This window comes from Cyrtonyx montezumae, unplaced genomic scaffold, assembly GCF_038088225.1.
Source record: "Cyrtonyx montezumae isolate F1298 unplaced genomic scaffold, pur_monq_1.0 scaffold_23, whole genome shotgun sequence".
Classification (NCBI taxonomy): Eukaryota; Metazoa; Chordata; class Aves; order Galliformes; family Odontophoridae; genus Cyrtonyx; species Cyrtonyx montezumae.
In genome coordinates, this window is record NW_027071970.1 from 6,841,645 (window position 1) to 6,865,905 (window position 24,261).

General features: G+C 44.1%; 1 protein-coding gene across 18 annotated transcripts in view; it reads right to left on the reverse strand.

The window, feature by feature from the left end:
* FBRSL1 (fibrosin like 1) overlaps positions 1 to 24,261 on the reverse strand; it is a 415,130-nt gene that overhangs the window by 133,284 nt on the left and 257,585 nt on the right. For all 18 annotated transcript variants that reach the window (XM_065739042.1, XM_065739039.1, XM_065739036.1 and 15 more), the window contains one exon: positions 12,925 to 12,954. In XM_065739042.1, the coding sequence (XP_065595114.1) occupies positions 12,925 to 12,954 (30 nt within the window). The remainder of the gene's footprint in view (positions 1 to 12,924; positions 12,955 to 24,261) is intronic.

Sequence of the window (24,261 nt, forward strand, 5' to 3'; positions counted from 1 at the left end):
CATCTACAGCCACGTGAGAGTTACAAATCAAACCAAAACCAGAAAGGGAGTTTCCAAATGCAAAGGGTCAGTGCTGTCTACAGTTTTCATCAGGTATGAGTTCACAGGCAAGGTTTCTCATTGAAACTACTGGCTTTTCCCAATTCTTTGGCACTGTTGTGTGACACAGACCAAAAAAGCGGTGTTGCTTCAAAGTTTTGAGGGACACTTTGGTCAGTCTGTGCTGCCCAAAACACTTTGGGCCCTCCTGCAGCCATGTAGGTAATTCAGTAATCCCTGCTGCTTACTGCCCCAGTGAAGTTTGCAAGCTGGGAAACTGCATTGGATTAGTAAGAAAGATGTACCCGAGGCAAGGTTTGTTTCAGGTAGGCACAAGTGCACTAAGTGCAAAGCTGTGCTAAATGTTTAGAGGCTTGTCTCATCAGCTACAGCTTCTGATCAGCCACAGGTAGAGGAAGCAGGAGAGTGCTTGTAAAACACAGCTTTTGCCCAGCTCCTGACCAAGCCAGGCCAGTTTCACACTCCTTCCTTCTCACTGAACACATTTAAATAAGATTACAAAGATAAGCTCTTTATTTCTAGTTTTATAGGATTATTTCTAGTTGCACAACTTTACACCTCTCACTTTGCTGCATCCTTGTGTCACACTTCCAACCTTTGCCCAGGTCAAAGATGCGCATACAACTGTGCCTATGACGCAGCCCATCCCAGGCAGCCTCTCCAGGAGCAGCAAGGATTGCCTCCCACCTCTGTGCCTGGCAGTGCTGCTGTGCTGAGTGCTGATCCAGGTGTCACTGCGCCCAGAGCTCCTTTCCCCTGCACATCCCCCTCACCAGAGACAGCTGCCATGTTGCTCTCCTGAACCCTGGGAACATCGCAGCAGCCTTTGTGGAGCAGCTGATCTGCATGGGAATCCCAGCAATGGACTCATGTTGGTGGCTTCAGTGCTACTCCCCCAGCAGTGTACAAAAGGCCACCAGGCAACGATTACCTAGGATGATTTAATTACGTGTGAAAACAGCTGCAAAGCTTTATGGGTTTTTTAGGGTTGTTGCTCTTTGGATAGGAGGGGAAAAAGGAGATGGAATTAGACACAGAGGAGCTGACAGGGGATGACTGGTGATGGCAGAGGAGCCCTCTGTTGTACAGTCAAGCAAAAGCTTAGGGACTGGAGCATACAAAGCCCTTTTATTTCCAAGATTTGCTTTTCATGACTTGTCACCTGGAACCAGGTTGGTGTGACCCGCGGCATCTCTTGTGCTGCCAGCACTAGGAGGGACAAGCATTTCTTTCTTCACCCGCTCTGTTTATAGAGCAAAAAGGCTGTTCTGTCACTATTTACCTGTACTTACACGTTCAGAAACCATGGTGGCCTAAGGGGAAGCAGAGTGCATACTAGCTGATATGACCTGAAATCTTGGACACATTTAAGTTAAAGAGTTTTAACACTGCCTTCAGAGAGGCCAGAACTTCACCCCTGATAATACAATGTCTGGAGAACAGTAGGTAGCAGAGTCCAAGGAAAAGCTCCATATTATCATTTACTTCACCTTGTCTGAGGTATTTTGCCCTTCTCAGTTCCATAAAAAGATCTCCATGCCTTAAAAAACAACTTCAGAGGAAAACGAGCCAGCACAGAGAATACTTCTCTCGGTGTTAGCTTTCATAAGGCACAAGGAGAGCTCATGAATGCAGCCTGGGAGCTGGTTGATTTGAGGACTCCTCCAAACATGTCTCACACAGAAATTACAATGCATGTGGTATTTGATTGTTTTTGTTTTTATTTCCATTTTATTTCTGGATTCTGCTTTGCTTTGTAAGTTATTTTTCTTGCATGACAAGCAGTGTCCAATTATTCGTGCACTGCCTTTTTTGTTTTGTTTCAAATTGACATTTTGCCCGAGCTTAAGACCACAAGACACTTACTAGAGCAGTCCTTCTAGCTTCAACAAAGTCTTCTGTGTTGCTTAAAAACTAGTACACAGAGACCCTAATGCACACACAAAAGACAACGCAGTCAGTGACATCAGCCATCCTTTCCCCTCCATATGTGTGTCTACATTTTCTCTATCTATGCACAATAGTGTTTTTAACCTGAAAACAATGCATTCAAGGAAAAAATATGGTTTTGTGTGATAGGATTTCCAACGGAGCCTGAAGGACTTTGGTATCCCAAGACTATAAAGGAAGCCCAAAGAACACAATGCTTAACATCTTCAGCCTCCTTTGAATTCCCAGCCTTATTGAACCAAGAATAAAGAAAGCCTGGGCCGTAAGCAGGAATTCACTAATTAAAGAGAAATGGGGCTTATTTGTCTTGGTTTCTGAAGTCACAGCTCTCCACTTCTGAAAACACAAGTTTCTCACCAGCTCTTTTCCGCCCTAGGGCTGTGACCTAAGCAGCTTAAACGATACACAGATTTTGGTCAAAATCTGCTCCTTATTTACTGGACTTCAAATGTGCAAGCAATTACAGAATGGCTCTCGTTTATTGAATAAAAGTATTTAGGCATTATGTTTACAAAGGCCTAGAAACATTAAAATCGAGTGAAAAACAATTATTTTTACAGAATACATCTGCAAGCAATATGAAGTCATTTTGTTTTTGTAAATTTCTCCGTAATGGACTTATTGTTGATGTGGAAAATGTTCACATCGCAGCAGTGAATTATTTTGAAATGCCAAACTTAATAAAGGAGAAATTATTGCAAATAATATCGCAACCCTTACGGAAAAGAAAAAAAAAACACACCAACCATGAAGCCAAAATACCAGTGGTTTCCTGACTAGTCAATCCCCTTCAGATTGGCAGACCTCTTCAGACTAATCAGGAAGAGTTAGACAAATAGTTACTTTATTACAGAGGCTGTCAAATAAATCAGGATCTGGCGAGCAACTGTTTTGGGAGCCCCGCAGCCTGGCTGGCTTTTCTTCCTGAGAAAGCAAGGCAGTCACAGCAGACCCATGGATGTCTGTAGAGCAACGTGTAGGCTTCAAGCCTCTACGTGCAACGTAGTCCACATTTGGGCCGGTGTGGGTTGTTTTTTTTTTGTCTTTGTTGTGGACCACGGCTTAGAGAGGAAATCTTTCCCAACCAATTAATTCAAGTCACCACCATTACTTTTAAGGGAGAGCTCTGAAGATCAACACACAAAGAGAAATGAGAAGATAATGTTTTATACAACATCATTTGAAGAATTGGGTCACACATTTGAAGTGCATTTCCTGGTTCTTGCCGTAGAGTTACTTTGCCTGCAAATATTTGCTCTTGACGGAGGCAAGAGGATTGGGAATTCTGCCTAGGATACAGGTCTGAGACACAGCCACAACGCAAGGTCACAGGACAGTGAAATCCAGACAGCAGCCCCAAGAAACGGCTGGTTGTGCCGCTGTGTGGTAGCTGCTGCAAGTGCTATTCTTGATATGAATTAACTTTTAATACAGATCTGCTTTAGTTCTAATTGACTTTACAGTGCAACTAAAAATAACTGCTCCCGTAGCCACAGGCCTGCTCCTCCCCACCATGGCTCGTGCTGCTGGGATGCAGGAAGCCTTCCTTCCCCCCTCTGCTGCCGGGACAAGCACGTGCTGATGCCCTGCTCTGGGAAGGGCAGCTGCTCTCTTCCTCTCCACTCCTTCCTTCTCAGCCTACCGCCTGTTTCCTTCCTGATTTTTCTATACGTTGTACTTACTTCAATTTTAAAGTGAAAACGAGTTTTTACTCATCTGTTTAAGCCAGTTTGTCCTCCCATCTGGTTTATACTGTGCATCATCACCTGCTGTCCTGCCGTGAGCCAATTTCTGAATGTTTAAGCTGTTGGTGGCTGTTGGCGATGAGGTATGAAGCAAATGCAACGCCAGAGTTGCATAGACTTCAAAAGGCTGAAGATTACTAAGAACACTGTATTGCCTAAACACAGACATATGCACCAAGAAGCTGTCACTTCTTCCAACCTTGCTCTCCTTCTCCGGAACCACCTTTTAATTTGTTGCAGTTGCACGAATGAGCTCGGTGTGCAAAGAGTTCAAAGGAAACAGCCGTGCTCAAACCATCTTGATAACACCACCACCTTAAAAGACATTTTTCTGATGAAGTTAGGAAAACAAGCCCTAATGCCTCAGAAAGAATACGACTTTCAATGTAATATGTAAAGATTTATGTCTTTACGTATGACCCAAAACATATTCCAGTTCAGCTAAAGTTAATTATTTTTTTTCTGGAGTTGTCTATCACCAGTGGGGCGTAGAAGGGGAAATCCATGGGCTGGTGGGCACTCAAGTGCTGCACACATAATACAGTGACAAATACACACTAGCCACTTCAGCCACCGCTGTGCCTATTATTAACAAGAAGAGCCACCTTAACATCTTTGCTGGCTATCACACATCCTCCTGTGATTTATCCTCCCACAATACCTCTATCCAGCTTTATATATGAATGGGATTCCTTTCAATTTTAGACTAATGCTCTTTCATATTTATAATATTCAAGATAGCTACACATGCTTGATTACCTTTAAAACACTTATCATTATTCCATTTAAAAATAAATGAATCCCATTTAAAAGTGACTTGTCCCCATCTTCTAGTATTTATGGACAAGGACATATGGAGCCGTTTTCTCTCGTTATTAACCAGCACGTCGAAGGCTTAAATCATTTAAATTATTCATTGACAGCAATTGGGCTACTCATACAAACTCCCACTTGCACAATGACTCCCAGTGATAGGACCGGTCGAGTGGATGAAGATGAGTGAACAGATTTTGGGATGCCCTAAGCATCCACAGATAATGCTGATTTCAATTAGGGAAAGGAGCACTTTAGATACTCAGGTGCTGTCTTTGCTAACCAATATCACTTCACTGGCACTTTCAACATAGTTACTCTGAATGATGTTTTCTTCAAAGATTCTCGTGACTACAGTTCTGAGTGTCGATCTCAGCAGCTGAAGGAAATCTGAGATACTGAGCAGTGACTTCCACAAAGCCCAAGCCTGCTGCAAGACATTTCTGGAGCACTGAATGATGCGGGACTTTCCATTTTGGTGTGGGCTCTGCATGAAGCAGGCAAGGCACGAGGTGGGTATCTCTGCAGAATCTCTGTGCTACGAAAGCTTTCATGAAGAAGGAAGCTGACTCTAAGCAAAGTAAGAAAAGCATCTCCAAGTCAGTGGCAGAAACTGCACACCTCTGGTATGGATACCACTGTTCCAGCAGCACTGAAATCTGAGGCAGGAGGTGGATAAATCAAGTGCACTGCTGAGCTGGGATGTTAATAGTCCAAATGACAAAGGCAGTAAACATTTAACTCCCTGCCATAAAGAGACTTTCCAGCCTATGGCAGACTCCTCTGCTCTCTGACCAGCTCACCAGTGGCAGACCTTGAGCTACTGCTGGTGCATTTTCAATAAGTGGAGTCAGAGGGAGAGAATGGGAATCATCTTTCATGGGAAAGATGCTTATGGTTGTTCTTTGCAACATTTTATTTTTAATTAAAAAGACACATTTCTCATTCTCTTCAGAATGAGCCTGAGGAACATTTGTAATCACTTTCAGGTCACATTATATTGTACATACTGCAGCTGCTTTCACAGCTATGTGGGCAAATTACTATTTTTCTGCACAACTAAATCATTATCAAGGTAAGAGCAGACAGGAGGTGCCACCAACATCCACAGTACATCTTAGAAAACACATCCTGGCCCTTGGAAGATGCAGCTTCCAGACTGCAGTCTCCCTTCCCTGCCCAACCCGAGTCCCAGCATCAACTAGACTTTGTCCCTGGAGGTGAACTTGATAGTGAAGATTTTGTTTTGTTTCTTTCCCCCCTAAGAAAGGTAAGAAGGTTAGTAAGTCTTTAAACTCTCCATTCTTACGGCTGTTAATATTTCACATTGCCAGCAGGGAAAGGAATTAAAACTGCCAGTAGCTATCCAGATAGATTTTAAAATCCCCTTCCCTCCCCCTTCTCTCTGCCTCCCTCAGCTTCAGAGGATATTTTCCCCGCAAATTGGTTTTAAATTAAGGAAGGTGATGAAGGCAATGTGCCGTCTCAGCATTTTCCCAGGTGCACTTAATCTAATTTCATTACGGAGATCAGGACAGATGATCGCTACAGTCGAAACATTAAGTCTGTCCATTTTTGTATAAAAAATCATTAAGTCTGTCAAAGTGTCGGCGGGTGGGCTGTTTATTATTGGAGATGAAGGCGCGCTTTGCTTCCCCAATAAACTGTCAGGAGTAGTAAACCACAAATTAAGTCAGCTGCTGCCAAAGGTTTAGGCAAAGATCTCCAACTAATTCTGACACAGGTGTGGGAAAGGCCAAGGAAACAGGGGCAGTAAGGCAGGCTGCATGCTCTGGCACCCAATTTCAATTGGACACAGTGATGGGCGAAGGACTGGACACCAGCGGCTACAACCAAGCAGAACTGCTGATGCTTTGGACACTGCAGACACAGCACCAGTGGGAAGTGCACCGTGACAAGCACTGCTTTAACCTACTGGGACCATCTTGTCTTACGCAGACGAGAGCTCATAAAAGCTCCATTTAGCTGCTCCTCTGTTTTGAATGTATGCACAGCTTTAATGAAAACACAAAATCCTATTCCTTAGATAATCATACAGATATCGTACAAAATTAGAGGAAAGCTGTCAGAATGCAGAAACTGTGGCACACTACTTAAAAGCCAAAAAAGAAATGAAGCTTTCAGACTGCATCATGAGGCATTACTAAACTGAATGTGAACCATTTGCTGAGGAGAACACCTTCCTGCTCATGAAAAATACAGATGGGTAGAACTTGGTATTTGAGACTGTCGAGAAATGTTAAGAAGTATAAAGTCCTAACAGGGATTACAGTCTTTCCAGCACATACAGAGAAATTAATAACACCTAAGATGGAATCAGGAATTATATTCTAGCTAGAGCTTCAAGTTGAAGGAAAACTCCCATGCTTGCAGTTGATGTATGCTTGATACTGTTCTGAGGATCAAAATATCCAGAAATCTCCTGGATCTTATTGCAAACTGAACCCAGAAGCAGGAACTATTAGAAACCTACAAAACCCAAAGCTGACTCTTTGCCCAACCTTTATCTTTGCATAGGGCACCCCATGCTGAATGCTAGGCTCTTCTGTTCTAGTTAGCCTGCTAAAACAATTTTGGAATACAGTTACTGGAAGATGCAAGCCAAACGAGGGACTGCAATTGTAGCAATTACAGTACGCGTCCTCCAAAATCTTCTCATCTTCTTGGCATCCTTATGGTTAATTAAATCATTAAACTATAATGCCAATTCCTGTCGGCTGCCTACTATGTTATGCTCATCACCAGAATACCTGGTCGCCTTTCAGAGCGTTCCTACCATGGCACAGGCAGCCCTTTGCATTTGTGCCTGTGCTATATAGGGGCTTCTTGATGCGGGCAGACAGCTGTACAAGACTGCTCTCTTCCCTGCTGCCTCAGACGTTGAAAGTGTCTCCTGGGAAGATAAGAAAATGCTCATCGATGAGGAACTGGAACTGGGAGATGTTAAACAATAGAAAAACCAGAGAGCTTGGAAGTTGCCAACTGCCAGCATCAGAACTGGTATTATCCTGTCTTGCTCCATGAGAACTAAGTCCTTTTATGTGAGTTAATGACGGACTTTTGTCAGCAAACTACCAGGCCCTTCCCATTGTTTGCTCTGAAAAAGAAGAATCTACATTTTGAAGAACAAGGATGGACACCACAGACTGAGATGACTCAGCTTGTTACATACAGAGTAATGTTCTTAAAATCTGCCTTTTTGTCTGGATAAAGCAAAAACATAAAATCTCAGTAGGAGGGGAGAACATTGGTTAATTTTTTCCATTGCTTTTTTGCTTTGCTTAAATTCTAGGAATACCGAGGTCAAGAAGGGCCACTTTTCCTAACGCTTTTTCATAGAGCTGCAGACACTCCTGTTAGGACAATGTAAAGGTCCCCTTAACCTGTGCAAGGGCTGGCATGGCCTACCTGAGCCGCTCTGCATCGTGATGGGAATCCTTCCATCTGCACTCCCTTGGCCACCACTTACCTGACACGGCTCTCCCCTCCCTGGGCTTCAGCATCCCCTGCCCTCTCTGCCCCCGCCTCTCTAACCACTCCTCTTGTGCATTAAGAACATCCTTAACCCAGTGTCATGGGCCTTTTTCTCTTATTTCTGGGTAACTTCATACACATACACAGAAACAATAACCACTTCTGCTAGAGCAACTACTAGATCCTTCACCTTGATTACATCCCCTCCTTGCGCTGCCTGAACTATGTTTCTTTCCTGTGTGCTTGCAGGCACTCTTTCAAGGTCAACACAGAACTGATAATTTCATTCCCCAGATCTTCCACAGTTTACTCTCCTCATTGCTTCCACCCTTATCACTTCCACCTCTCACTCAAGTCTGTAGTTCTCTATGACTTGCATCTCTCTTTACATTTTAACATCCATCCTACTGTAAAGTCCTGTGCATCCTTTTTCTTTACAACTAAATTCTCATTCGAACTCTCACTATCTCACCTTCCATTTATCATTTTATCCTTTCTTCTGCTACTGGCAGAAGTAACAGTGTCCTTGTGCCTATGGATAAAGCTGCTGCAGAGATCCTTTTCCTAGTCTGATGTTTTGCTCCTTACACAACTTCCCACTTCTAAAACTTCAAACTTTTACTTCTCATGTTTTGAGCCCTTCACAGCTCACCTCTGCTTCCCAGCACTGACACTCAGTACTGATGTCAGCTCTCATCTCTCACTGGCCAGACTCAATCAACCCTTTATTAAACTTTCAAATAAGCACATTCCCATTATGTTTCACTACAGAGAACAACTTCCCTTTCACAGCCACAAATCTCCCAATTTTCCCTCTCAAATGCTTCCTAAAGCCTTCCCCTTTCCTATAATTCAGCATGTAGCAGGATGGGATCCAGTGGTGCTGCTCCTTTCCCATGCATCAAGTGCTAACTCATATCTACCCGTGCACTGCTGCGTGCTTCCAGCACCTGCTGGGACTCAGGAATTAGCACAGCAAACGACAGCGTGGCAGGGCCGAATTCACATCACCCTGAGCCAGATCTGATGAATTTACTGTGTCACTGTAAGAAGGTGCATGAAGACACCGCTTCAGAAACCTGGCCTGACACTGTGTGACAAGCCACAGTTTCACGTGCAGCAGACAGGAGTCCAAGACTGAAGAACATGAGTGCCTAACTGCTCTGAAACACACCAGCTTTTTTTAATGCCGCCTTGAACACTGTTATTAAAAAATGAGAACTACATTTTGGAGTAACGAGCAGAGATTACTCATTCCCTTGTTTTACACAAGTTGACTTTTGGCTTTCTGCAGAACACCACTTAACAGAGCCCATTACCAAGCTGCTAGCCACTTTTCATAGTGATGCTAGAGCAGGTAAGAGACAATAAGTGGAACTGTTGATGGTTTATATTACTCTATTATGTTAATGTTCACTAAAGTATGCCATAAGCTCTCTCATTACATGTGTATAAACCAATTCTCTGTGGTGTTATTCCTGTGCTAAATGCTATAACTACATAAATCTTGAATTAATGGAGACTTTATAGTTCCTGAAAATGAAGGGTAATTGCTGTCTGTTAATGCTGTTGTTGCTATTAAAGGAAGTATATATTTTCAGTAACAATGTTTATGGACCGTGAGCCTCACATCGCAGCAATTGCACAGTGCAGAGAGCGCCATACGATTATCAGACTAACTCCCTTTCTCTCTCTCCTCCCTCACAAAAAGCACAATATCATTTCCACAGCTTTGACAATCTACCCTGCAATTCTCTTAACAGCTGCGAAGTCCAAAACTCTGTCCTTCAATGAACATTCAGTCAAAGAAACAGGATTTGCATTTCCATCTCTGGGAACGCATGATTTGCTAAGTTTCTTGCTTGGTTAAATGGCTGGACAGCTCCGTTTATTGGTTTGGGTATTTCAAAATGTTCTTGGAGAAGAGTGTGGTGACAGAATGATAGGAGTGAGAAAGCATCATCCCACTTACTTCCTCCGAGACTTCAGCAGTGATGCAGAAGTGAAAGGCTATACTTGGCCAGAGACAGTTCTCAGAAAGGAGATGGGATGGACAAGTCCCCAGCGTCGAGCTCCTGTTCTCCCATTATTAAAAGCAGCAGATCACTGTTAGGAAACACGCTCGCAATCTGCTGTGGAACTGCACCTTGTGCTAAAGCCATGACTCCTCCATCCCGACATACTGCACGTATGACTGACTATGCTCAATTACCTTTCTCCCCTGGAGACCTTCACAACACTGCAAAAAGGTAAAAAAAAACCCACCACGAGCGTACTTATATTTCTCAATGCAGTGACGGCAAAGCTTTAATTATACTATAACATCTGCGTTTAGAAACTTTAAGAGCTCAACAGCCCATAGAGCTATGACATAAATAAATAGTGAACAATTAGCAGCGTGGTAGAGAGGGAGAGATGTAGGAGGTGGAAAATTTCAGTTTTACTTCTAGCTCTATCACTGACTCAGCCTGCCATTGTACGTGAGTGTCTCTATCGTCTTCCCTCATGAGGTACAGACAGATGACAGCGATCCGCTGCCGATGACTAACAAAAAGTGTTATGCAAATCAAAGCACATTAGTAATTCCTGCCCTGCCCTTCATTAGCGTCAGCACGTAGGTGTACCGAGAGGAAGCTGCTTCTTGCTGACCGAGCAGCAAAGCAGGATTGTTCTGCAGAAGCTGACCCCTCATGCAATTTGCGCGGCCTGATGCTGGTGAGACAGCATGTCCAGCACTCCACCTTTGCAGGAGCCAGGCAACAACATTAGAAGATGCATTTAGCCACCAAATGGAAAGGGGAAAAAACAGCCAGTGCAATACCTCAGGAGAGTCGTGCCAACATTTTTACAGCTCCCTGTTGCATCCAGCCAGGTTAAGTTTTAGACAACTACCGAATGGCTTTCCAGGAGAGTACAGTATGCGAGGGACTAATGCAGACAGACAGCCTGCCCTTGTGCTGCCCAGCTGGAAGCCAACGTTGCATTTACATCATCCTCATGAAGGGTTTGAAGCCTCTTCATTTCAACCTCGGTGCGTTTACAAGCACGGGCACATGTCTTTGCTGACAAGCAAAGGAACCCTACTTAATTCCAAACATCTATTTAATAGAACCAATGTCATGTCCCATGCCTCTGCAGATCAGGCAAGGGATAGAAAGATGATGATCTCACTCTGCTCTCCTTACGAAGAGAAGACACGTTACCAGAAAGGTGGAGTCCCCTTAAGGAGAAGGCAGCTGGGAAACATGGGTGCTTACGAGGTCAAACTACTGTTATAGATATGTAAAGAAATGCCACATTAATGGTTAGGGAGGCTGTAATAGCCTTTCATTTGCTGTAAAGGACAGTAAGCGACCAGCCGACCGCACTGCAGCTTCCTCTGAAGGTAACCTCAGATCCCACATTCTGAAAGCTAATCAATGTTGTTCAGATTTCAATTTCTTCTCTACAAGGTGAAGTCAAACCTAATCTAACAAATGTCAGTCTCAGATGTAATGCTGCTAGCTGGGTCTACCAGTGTAATTTAGATAATCATTAATAGCATAGCTGTATAATAAAACTACATGTCACTTACAACTTCATCTGAGGTTTGACTGGCAGATCTTTAAACAGTTTTCTAAGTGATTGCTTTTACTTTCTTTGATTGGGCAGTCTAAGAAATGGTTTAACCCCACGGTACCTAAGCTTTTAGGGAATCATTTCTCACCCTCCCCACCCCAGCCATCAGATCTGCTGCGTAACTTTGGGAGAAACAGAACTTGAGTGGGAGTGACTTTATACAGACATACACATAAAATAAAATAAGCACGGAATCATTCATTAAACATAAGGGGTTTAAATGTCTCCCTTCCATCAGGGTTTCACCTCCAGACACACCTTTTGCCATATTCCAGGCATATTTCAGGTATCTGGTGGGATTTCTCAGAGAGGCTCAAGAAACTATAAAGCTTCCAATAAATAAATAAATAAATAATGACTTCACCAAAAGCTGCTTTCAGCACAGTCTCCTGAACTCATGTTAACCTTCAACGTATGTATGGCCACAGCCAAGTGTGCTGCCAAGGAGACAGGGCTATCTGAAGTCAGCCTTTACTTCTGTAATGCTGATCCAGTAGAAACCTATGTGCCACAGCTTCTCATGAATGAATGCAAGAGACGAACAGCCAAAATACAATGAAAGTTTGATGAAGACCTAACCTGAGATGCCAGGTTTGATCTGCCAGAACAGAAGTCAGCAAAGAACACCAAAGTCCTTCGTATGTTTGATGCTTAAAAGCACAGTGCAACCATGGCTATGTTGTCAGACTTCTCTGTTTTCCTTGCAAAGGTGAAACAAGAAATCCCTATAGAAAAGCACACAGCCACCACCTTTCAGTGACCAACCTCTGCATCGAAAGAAAAGGTCAGAAAAAATCACTGCTCTGTGATAAATATGCAACAAGACAAAACACTCCTTGGCAGATAGCACATGGCATCTGAGGGTGGGTGCCACTGTCCCACCTTCTGGGCTGATTACAAAACTGACGTCTGCAAAGGTTACGATAAATAAAATATGGGCTCCTGACAGGTCATCAGAGGAGACCTCCTCTGAAACAGCAGTAGCACTGTGATTTGGGTCTCACCGAATGCTCACATGCTAATGGAGACATTATTCTGTTAAAAAGAGTTCCTCTTCTGTAAACTAGTGAAGTAAAAAAACCATAAAGTATCTGATCCAGTGTTTGCTGTGTTCTATTATAAACAATTTTTAATCTGACGTGAAGCCTGGAGGAAAAACAGCATCTGTAAATTCATCCTTATTTTGACTGTGAGGGAATTTCCAAGCTAGTAAAGCACATGAAAGAAGAAAATTCAGTCTTACCTTATCGTCAACATCACTCTCGCTGTCACACTGTGGGTTAGAGAGAGAAAAAGATTATGTGAAAAACCTTTATGTAGAGAGATTTTTTGCATCATCTGCTTAAATCTTCAGGATAGCTGTTTATGATGTTCTCAGTTCAATGAAACATACACTTTTGATGTCTGCAGTAATGCCTTTTAGATTGCCAGCATAAACCAAAGCCAATTTCTCTCTTTTTATACAAAAATACGGTGTACTCATACTTTAATGGGTGACAGCGAACTTTAAACAAAAGAGACAATCAGCTATGCATTATAAAAACAAGTGCAGCATGAACCCCACCACAAATAGCGTGCCTTTGTATCATCACAAAATGCAATATATCATAACGGCCTTGCACCTCGATAAGCACTCTGGCACAGAGCAAGGAAAACTGAGAAACTGGCAATCAGTTTCTAATGTAATGAGTAGCACCAAGAATAGTAATTATAAGACATCCAGAAATTCTGGTCCATTTTTTAGTCTGAATCAGATGATGATCCCAGGAGGAAGTGGTTGCTCATAAAGAGTTTTAGAGCAAAATCTCTTTCAGCCTCTGAAAATGAAATGCACAGCACAGGGGGTAGAAAGGGAAATGGAGCACCGAATGTTTTGAGACACGCACTGGGGAAGATTTGGGAACAGGAATGATCCCTTGGTTGTCAGGCAAAGACAGCAATTTGTTCTGTAGATCTGGTGCCCATGGGCATTTCCTCCTGCAGCTCAGGATGGGTTTCTGCAACCCTGGCACCCTCTGCAGCTGCACTGTTCAGCAGGACAGGGCTCCGTGTGCCAGCAGCGCACAGTCACACAGTGGGAACGGTCCATGGGAACACGTGCTTCCATGTTCATGTAAAAGAAGGACTCGAACTCTGGGTCATTCTGCCCATTCCCACTCCTCCCATTGGCCCTGTCATGTCTTCTTATTCAAAAGTCACAAAGCAGAAAATTCAGCTGTGACATTCTCCGCTTCCTGCAGATTTCTGAGAGACTATTTAATCTGTTTTTCTTGTGTTCGGCACACGAAATGACTGACCCCAAACACTTGGAGAACATTTTACTCTTAAATTCTCTGAAACACAAAAGCACACGAAGGACAACGACAGAGCGGAGGGGTCTCCCGCAGAGATTCTGCAGTGAGGACTGCTCAGCTTCCCAATTTACTCCTTATTTCCATTTACCTCCAGAGGAAATGCTTGGTTTAAAGGAGCTGCTTTTCTACAGCCTTGACTAAGCAGAACTCCCTTTCAAAACGAAACTGTGTTTTACACCGCCCCACCTGATCTACAGCATGGTTTCCATAGGGAAATCCAACTGTTAGAACACTGCATACAGGTCTAACCTCATCCAGAGCCATTCTGGAACCAAAAGAGCCTGAAGTGAAGAGGGATGCAGTGGCAGGGTGGCAGGGTGCTGCTCTGCGGGGCTGCAGCCAGTGGTGGCCAAGTCCCATGGGAACAGCAGCACTAATGCCTGGGACTGTGCCAATCACCTTATGCACCGAGGTAAAAGCATCAGACAGCTTTGTTTTTAGCAAGTGCTTTCCTGTAAGCTGCCCGTGCCTGCTCGAAGATTTTTATTTTCATTACTGAGCTTTATGAAAATTACTGTAGGAAACGGTTTCACCGATCAGAGGTGAGTACAATCAGCTCTGGTAAATCAGCAGCAGCAGCCATTTGCCACTTGCCCAAACCCATGCTGTGCAACCACAAGGAGCGATCTCTGCTCCTAGAGGTGCCAGGCCTGGAAGGACATGGGCTGTCCATCACTGCTGGGACACGCTGGGACAGGCCTGCTGGGTGGAGGCTGCCCCAGTACTCGGGGCACTTGGTGTTTGCTCAAAACGGTGCTAATTCGTGCTGACAAAGCAACGCAGTCACAGTCATCAAAAACAAGGGGGTGGGGAGGAAGATGCAGCATTGCATTCGGTATTGCTGACACACCCTTGCCTGGGGGAAGCCTTTCTCCTCCGGCTGGGCTGCTGGGGGCTGTGTGCATTCCCTGCTGCCAGGACAGCCATGAGCATCACACACACAGTGTTATTTTAGGCTTTAAACCCGCTATCAGCGGAGGTAACCTCAGCTGCTGTCCTGCTCAAAGTGCTCATTCCACCTACATGACAACAGAGGCAGCGGATTTCGATGGCAATTCAGGCTCCTGCAGACTCTGGACTAAGCACATTACAGTGGATTTACTCTTATTGCAAAAATGGAAGAGAAATTAATAACTAAGTACAGTCAAGTCCACGTGCTTGAATTTGATGCCAAGGCAATATCTACTCACTTTTTAATTTGTACAGTGACTCAAAATGAAAAGAAATCACATACGTTCAGAAAACAGTCAAAATTATCATTTGAACTCAGATGCTTTTCCCCACAGACCTGAGTGAGCAGGTTACTAATGCAACGGAACTGCACACCTTAATAAATCTAGGTGTAAATATTCAAGAGCAGATGTAAAAAATCTGGGGGGAACTTCCATCATCACTCCAACAATATTTCAGTTATCTCTCTGTCTTTCTGTACCAAAATTTGTCTCTGCCTTTCCTGCTGTATTATGACGTTAAGAGCACAGGCTTTTTCTGTTTGTTAAGAGAAAATTCTTGCTCAAAACAGATTTGGCCTCAAAAATTCTTCCATCTATAATGAGTGTTAAAACCCACTGCAGATGGTTTGCGTTTCTAAAAGGTGCAGAACCGCCTTATTTAGATGCCTAATTTTGCTTTGTACCAATACACAACTCTGTCTCATGTAGATAAGTGCAAGTTGTAAAACGCAAGTGAACCATCAAATCCACATGCTAAGTTTTATAAACAGACATACGAAGGAAGCGAACATCTGTTCTCTGAGGACACATTTTTTCCTCATTCGTCGTCAGAAAATACTCCATAATTAATTGTTTTTGAAATGGAAAAGCAAAGAATTTTGTTTCATTTTAGCTTACATCTTCCTTAGCTTTACTGCCACTGCTGCAGTCTTGCAGTGGCAGAAGCCAACGAGGCCCACGGATGCAAACACGTCTCTGCACGGATGTGGATCCTGGCCGTGCAGTTGTGATTGCACAATGGGTGCTTCAGGAACTGTCCTTCTGACAGCAAGTTGCACAACTTCTTGTTCACCCCATGAAAAGCCTTCCTCTGGCAGCGTGCTCAGCCTGACTTGTGTTCACCAACCCTCCTCTGCTGCAGCTTCCAAACCACCAACAAACCACATCTTAATGCGCGTAAGGACCAAGTCCTTAACTGGACCCAAAGCTACCAAGTGACAAGAGAACACGGGAAAAATGAGCCCAAGTGTCCGTATGATTTGGATTTCTGCTCAATGTACAGTGCCCTGGGAAGTGGGGAGCTGACCACAGTCACGAGCACACGGCTACTGACTCACGTTAGCCCCTGCAGGGAACAGACAGCCCCTGCCTCAGTGAAAGGGCCCAAGCTTCACCATTCATTTTGGCTTTCCTCTCTATAATTTGAAGAAATGTGCTCCCACATAGGCAAGCAGAAACAGGAACCCTCAGGCTGCTGAACACGCACCATGCTGAAGAAACAGCGACAGCAAAACCAAACCTGTCTGGGACATGTGAGAAAAGCAGAACCGCAGTTGACCTCATCCTGGGGGGGTAAAAAACACCACAGATGGCAATGGGCTGGTGCAGTTTCTGTGGCAACGGCCTGACTTATCTTTGCACTCGCTTTTCTCCAGCCTCCACCTCCCTCCCTGGGTCAACAAAGAGTGACTGCCACTGGTGTGGTGTAGGACGGCCAGGGAGTGTAAGTGAATAACGAAGTCAAAGGAGAAGCTTGGGGCTGACCCGGAGGATTTTGTGCATGTCTGAAGAGTGGACTGGCTCCGGGTGGAGGAGCGGAGGGCGGAGGCACAGCAGTGCTGGCAGTGGTCCCCCGCAACGCTGCCACCTCCCATGCAGCTGCAGGGGGGGACAGCAGCCCTTGTCAAAACAGAAAGTTAAAGAAAATGAGGAGAATGGCAACTGTTGAGAGTTACAGGGCTCAATGAAAGACAAAAGCTTCAATTACCTGGATTTTTCTAAAGGCCTGTTAACGCTCCTGGTCTATAAGCGAAACTATAAACAGGCATTGTGCTAGGTTCATAAAGGCTTGTAAAAGGGTTATTCACTGCCTTGTGCCAATTGCCTCTCAGTGCCACCAAGAATGTTTGCAAAGCCGATCCCTAATTGTGTCGCTTTTTGGAAACGTTTCCTTGCAGTGGCACATTCAAGTCAGAAACAAGCCTCCTTCGCCGCGGTGTTAAGCAGAAACAACACAGAATTCAGGCCGAGCTGACCCACTGTGCAGCAGAAAGGCCGTGCGATGCCCTTTCCCTCCCTCCTTCTCCTTCTGCCCCACGCAGGAGCAATGCGGCTCTGTGCTGGGGACGCCCATAATGGCACAGGGCTCATCCCACTCAGGGTAGTGGCAAGGTCTGTATTACCGTTCGTTTGTACTGAGATTACACATCTTCTTTTCTGGTGAGTTTAGGAACCACCAAAATAACCGTCAGCTCTTTCTATTTGCCCTCCACGTTTTAACTTTCAGATCACCCAGTTTTAATTCGCATAGTAGGAGTCCTCCATTTATTAACACGAAACCAGGTTGTCACGTAGCTGCCTCATGCCAGGAACTAGAGCTCAAAGATTAAACAAAAACAACCCAAGTTTTGCAAGGCTGCAACAAGACTGGCAACACTTCAGTGTTATGTCATCAAGTGTAGAAAAACACAGTGCTATCTGAAATGGGGCCACATCCCCCACGTTTTAGAGAGCAGCACAGAATTCACTTCAGCTTATTCATGTTAATGAGGTTATCTCCTACTCAGCCCAAGCCTGGAGGTGTAAGATCTGTGCTGTGCCTGTGCAGCCCCACGGCTGCTGGGTCCCACTGTGCGAGACACTGTTCTGCACAGAAGTTACAGGTTGCTGCCCAAGTAGCTCACAGGAAGGCTTGCTTTTCTTTACTCAGAAACGCACATACCTACAGGTACTATTTATATCATGCTTATGAAGATGGTGATAGACATCTGAGCTGGCTGCGTGAACAAGCAGATTCCAGCCCGGAGGGACATGTATCCTAACCAGGCTACCTGCCAAAAAAATGGCATGGGGAAGCATAAGGCAGAAAGGAGTCCAAAATATTACATATACAATCTATAAGATTACAATGCACGCTGACAGGTAGAATATGCATGTAAAAAACTGCACGAGATATACAAACGGTGCAGATAACCACAGGGCTTACACGCCCACTCAGTCCCAGAGGATGGCCATGTTTCTGCTCTCTCATTATTTCCAACTGTATTTAGTTACTGAGCTTCCTTTTAATAATGAGGTTTGAGGAAGCATCAGGCCTAAAACCCAGTCTGTGATTGCTTCTTTTAAAGCAGGAGGTAACATCGAGCATCTTTTGAAGAGCCCTTCCCCCCGGTCCCGTCCGCCGTGCTGCCGCGAGCTGCTCTCAGCAGCAGCACACACGGATGCGCGTCTGGGTGTGCAGGGGGAGGGTGTTGTTTCCTATTAAGTCTGGCATCAGATTCATGTCTGCAGGGGCTTGCTTAAGATGATAGGAAGAGAGAGTTTTATCATGAGCCAGACTGACAGAAAAGCCTGCTAATGGGACTTGAGGCATACACAGGAAAGAAAGTGCCAAAACATTAAGCTACCGCCAAGTGTCAGAGGGCCACTGATTTATTGCAGCAATTTTGCCACTGTGTCCTTTATAAGGTCCCACAAGTCCTTCCTCCTGGCAAGAAGCTGTGAGCTGCTGCAGCTCGGGGAGAAGCTGAGATGCGGAGCACAGAAAGTGTCCAAGTGCGAGGCAGGGGCGGGGGGGGGGGGGGGGGGGGACGACGGAAATCGAATGTTGACTTGAACTTGCCCCAGGCAGCAGAGCCCTCTTAGCTCCACTGCCTCCCTGACAGTTTGATGAAATGAGTCAGGGCCTCCCTATGGCTAGACCAGCTCAGGCTTCCAAGCGCTGGGGTAGAGCTGTAAGAAACAGATTGAGCCTCAGGGCAGCAATCTTTTTTTTTTTTTTCCTTTTTTTTTTTTTTTTCCCTTTCTCTCCTCAGCATTTGGCTGGGGGAAGGGGGAGGTTATGAGCACTACAGATGTATAGGCTGAGCCTTTGTCTGTGGAGGGGGAGGGAGAAGAGCAGCAAGAGAGTATTAGCTATGGCAGCCGAGAATAGCCCTGAGCACTATAACTAATTTTGAGGGGCAGTGATGCATTGTACAGGCTATGTGCTGTTTGGTCTGAGGGGGCCCCTGTTGTGAAGCAGCAATCAAGAGGACATTTTGTTAAGTGACCAACAGCTGTCATCTGCAAACCCGGCACAGGGAAGGAGGGAGCAAAGGGGGAGGGGGGGAAAGAAGAAGAAGAAGAAGAAAAAAAAAGAGCATTTGTCCCTTGCAGGCAGAGCGCATTAATCCACCAATCTGGCACAGCTTTCACTCCAGCAGCGCTCGGTGCCTCGGAAGAGCTGCCCTGCCACGCAGAGATGCTATGGGTGCCTCGCAGCTAGCCTCCGGCCTCCGTGGGCCCGGCAACCCACGCTAAAAATACTGTTTAAGTCTCTTTTCATTCCATAAAATTGAGTTGATCTGGTGCAGCTTAGGGTCAATCCCTCAAGGACTGTTTTTTCCCCCCTTCCCTTTTCCTTAGCACTCATAAATTAATCAGGAAGACCCTGACTAAGTCATTTCATGCTGTACAACATAAAAGAAAGTCCCTGATGATCCAGGCGAGGATCTATTAAAAGCGGGAGGGGGGGGGGAAGGAAGGGCTGGCAAGGAGGGAGGAGAGGGAGGGGGGAGAGGAGAAAATCTCAACCTTTTTTGATTTTTTAGGATAAAAGCTGGAGGACTTTGTTACAAATTCCAGCCAACATCAAAACACCTTAAATAATTCAACGAACATGTTAAAGGGAAGAAGCTGAATGTTGCTCTGATGTTCAGTTGATGCAACGCAGAATATTACCCCAAACAGCACAGCCTGTTAAGGGAGGCAGCAGCCTTGAGCATTTCAGTTCTTTAGAAAAATGTCAGAACCTGTAAAAATCATAATTTCCAGCAACTTTTTTTTTTTTTTTTTGCATGATATAAACTCGGCGAGACTGAAATGTAGGTTTCTGACAAGCTGTTAACAAGACAACTTTAGAAATCTGTCTGGAGCTCTCAGGGAGATGGGCTGCCATTTCACTGCTTCGAAGGAGTTCATGACATGACAAGCAAAAATCAGGGAACACAGACCTAAAAACCACGGTGTAATTTTCATTTGCTTCTGTCGTGAAAGAATTCAAGCAGAAATATTAGAAGGTTGCACAACTAAAAAAGCCAGCAACTGGAAAATCATTGCTGTGGTTTGACAAGCACATCTTCTGTGCTGAAAATGGTTTCTTTATGATTACACCTACGTACAGGAAAGCAATTCCGGGAAAAAAACAACAAGAAAGGTAATCACAAATGCTTCCCTGAGATCTGCAAAGTAAGATCCGGAGTTGCCCACTTTAAGCCAGGACTGGGATCGACCGAGATCATGGGAGAGCCATCGTGAGAAAGTGTGAAGATCGCCACGTTGCTCTTGTTCGTCCCACGCTGCCCCCACAGTGAGAAGGGCAGAAATACCTTTCTGCAATGCTGCCTTGTACTTCAGTCCAGGCAGATGAGTGCTGCTACTCAGCTGTTTAATAAAAATTAAAGATTAAAAATAGAAAAGTCTGCATCCCCTGCCACCTACACAGCAACGCCTCACCAACCCGAGGGCCTTCCTGCCTGTTCTACCCCCTTTATCTCCTTCTTTAGACCTTAATATACCCACACAATGATTTGCCATAATTTCTGGATGATTTAATGATTTCTTTTCCGGAATCAATCTATTCTATTATACGGTTAGAAAAAACAGAACTATCTATCTTCATACAATATATCTCTCTCTATGTATAATCTCTCTATTTTTTAAGCATTTAATGGTGGGTTGATAGAGCTGCCTTGAAGTCAATTTACTGATCATGATTGACTCATTATAACCACACTTACACCATTTTGGTACCCTGCAATGGATGCTTCGGGAAACTCACAGACAGCTCTACAAATACAATCCTATGGTAAATTTCAGTCCATATTCAGCAAGAAAGAGAAAGATTGGACAATGCAGGTCTTTTTCACTTGTAACACCTGCAGTTATACCAACAGGTAATGTGAATTATAGGCAAAATTTAGCCCAGCCAAGGACCAAGCAAATAATGAACTGAAGCTTTTTCACCCCATTTCTATTTCAACTCATTTCCACACAGCTCTGGTGGTGCAATCCTACAGCCTTGCTTGGGTAATTGAAAGGACAGCGCATGCAGAGTTGAATGGCTGACACTGCATTTCACCAATTTACGAAATGGAGGAGACTCCGACAAGAAAAGAGACGCAGTTTGCCCCTCTTGTGAAGCGCTCACAAGCTCCTTTCATTCTCCCCTTGGCTGGGCATTGTGTAACCCGTCACTCATTTTCTTTTCATTAGACAGACGCGCTTGGAGACATTATAGCCTCAGTGCTGGATATAGATTTTCACTAAGAAACTAGAGAAACAGCCATTACTTTCTTATTCTGTGGCTCTAAACTATGACTAACCCCATTTGCCTGCAGAAGACCTCCTGCCTTGCTGCCTCCTTCGACCACAAGCTGGGTTGGAGTCATCCAGCCCCGGCTGCTCTGGTGCAAGAGAATCCACAGTGATGCAAAGTGCAGAGCCACTCCACTTTTGTTTAATACAAGGACACCTGGACAGGACATGCCCAACAGGAGAAAAGCAGCTTAAAGCCATTATTTACAACACCAAGAGCCTGCTGCAGTTTGGAGGGGGAGAAAACCTCCAAAAAAAGGAGTTTAGGACTTAATATGGATATAGCCAAAAGCCACTTTAACGATAATGATCTGTCTAGTAATTTCCCACTTACTATAAACATCAGTTTTCTTCTTCTGTTTGGACTGCTAATCTAGTCCACTTCTATGCCATGCCCACGTCATTATGGAGTCACAGAAAAGTTCTCGGCCATTAGAAGAGGATTTCTTGAAGTACCCCTGCTCTAATGGAAAACTTTTAGTTATTCTCAGCTCTCTGTCTCCATGACATGGAACTGTTTGGAAGTTTCATTTACATATTTATTTAGAGGAGAACATGCATGGCTGTCTTCCCTCGGTGCAGAATCCCCCTGAGCTGCAGGAAGCTCTTGGAGAAGTTTCAGCATGGAACTCAGCAGGGACAGCATTTGTTAATAACTCAGTATCCTGCTTAATACCGATCACCCTCTGGAAGGAGGGCGATGGGTTCTTGGTGAGGAAACCTGCTGTGATTTTTAACAGCTGATTCACATGAATGGTTACTGTGTTTGATTTATACATTTCATTTTGTATACACGCACACACTTCCTCTTTTTCTCACGCTGTCAGCTTCCTTTGTCCTTCTCCCTGCAGCTCCAAGTGGTGCAGTGAGAAGACAATATTCCAGGCTGTGCATGAGGACATCCACCTGATGACTCTAAAGTTTCTCTCAAAAGACTGTACAGATCTTTGCATTCAAATGCAAGTTGGCCTCCCCAACATTTCTAAGATGAAATCTCAGAGGTGGCCATTCATTCCTGAATCTGACACCCTTTAGGTATGAAAGCAAATCTCCACTGTGTCTTGTAACCACTTGTTCTGGACCTGGCAGGATGACTCTGCTGAAGTCAATCTGACTTCAGCTGTGGTGAAGCTGAGATGATGGGTTACACATCTTGAAACACATCTGCATGATGCTACATGTGATATTATTTTTAGCTGACTACTCAGTAACTTTGGACCTGGAAATCAATCTAAAACACATACTGTGTTCTTAATACACATGAATCTGTGAAGCACAGTTCATTTTTAATTTAGTGGAAATAGGAAGCTTGTGTGAATCACTTGCTTCGTTTTGTAACACCTTTGGCTATTAAGTAAGGAAGTCCCTGTCAGGACAAGGTTTGCGGTATTTATAGATAATTAATATAAAAATAAGTATTATTTAATTACATTATTATTTAGCTCAACTTTTAAAATAAACCTTGAGGGATGGGTGCCCCACATACCCAGAGGCAAACTACCCCGGAACAAAAGAATTCACCAAGAAGGAAATTAAAGAAGGAGTTAAAGCGAGCAAGCAAACAACCAACCCACATCAACAGAACTCCCCAAAACAATAACAGAGATCTAATCTCCAGCATAACTCATTAAGAATATGTATCATTTTTTTTTATTTTATTCCATCTAGATCTTAAAAATACTGAAGTAGGTAATTCTTGGGGGTGGAGGACACCCATTGCCTAAGGGCATACATTTAGGTGTCTTCAGTATCATCTAAGGAATGTAACAAAGGCTGCAAGCTAATTCAGTTAGTGAATATCACAGTGGGTTATTCATTTTCACAGAAGTATGCCAGGACAAAGCTAAACATAAAAGTTTCAAGGCCTATGCCATTATGTGGGAAATAGTCCTTCAGCCCACTGAGCAAACTCTAAGCAATTTAACAACATATATATTTGCTATTTCAGGGGAAATTGTAAGGGCTTCCCATTACAGTAGTACATCTGCTCCTTTCTCCCGACCCCACTAGTTACTCATTTGTTCTTGTCAGCTCTCCAGATGTCAATGATTGATGCAAGTGCAACGATTTACAAGAAGGAGCCTGCTGCCTTGCTGTTCTGCTTTCAGACTGAGAAGATTTGACCAGCAGTGACCTCAAAGATCAAGACAAGGGCTGGTAGTACACGTTCAAGGACAGCAATGCAAGTATCCTTCTTCGAACTATCCTGAAACTCTCCCAACAGGCTTTAGGTAAGGGCATCTACTTTCTGTTGGCTCTACAGAACTTTTAAGGTTCATTTTTCTTCCAAGACTATTGTGGCTATGCTCAGATGTGTGGATAGCCATCATTCAGGAATAGAAGCTCCATCATGTCAAAGTCTTTCCTCAATAGCAACAGCCCCCTGTATAGCTAATCCAGACTGCAGTGATTTGAGAATAAAAGAAAGAGGAAAACATCTCAAGGGGAGGGGAAATTGGACAAAAAGAATAGAAGATTGAAGAGTAAGAGTGGGGAAAACAAATACCAGTGCTGCGGTACCAGTAATGAGATGGGACTACAAGCACTGTCTATTTGGGTATGAGCTCTATCACCTTTAATCTGTAACCAGCACTGTTAGCACAATGATAAAATTGCTCATAATTAGATGGAACAAACCAGTGCGTATTTGTCATAGAGGAAGAGTACATTCAATTATGTAAACTTTTCATTTTTCAG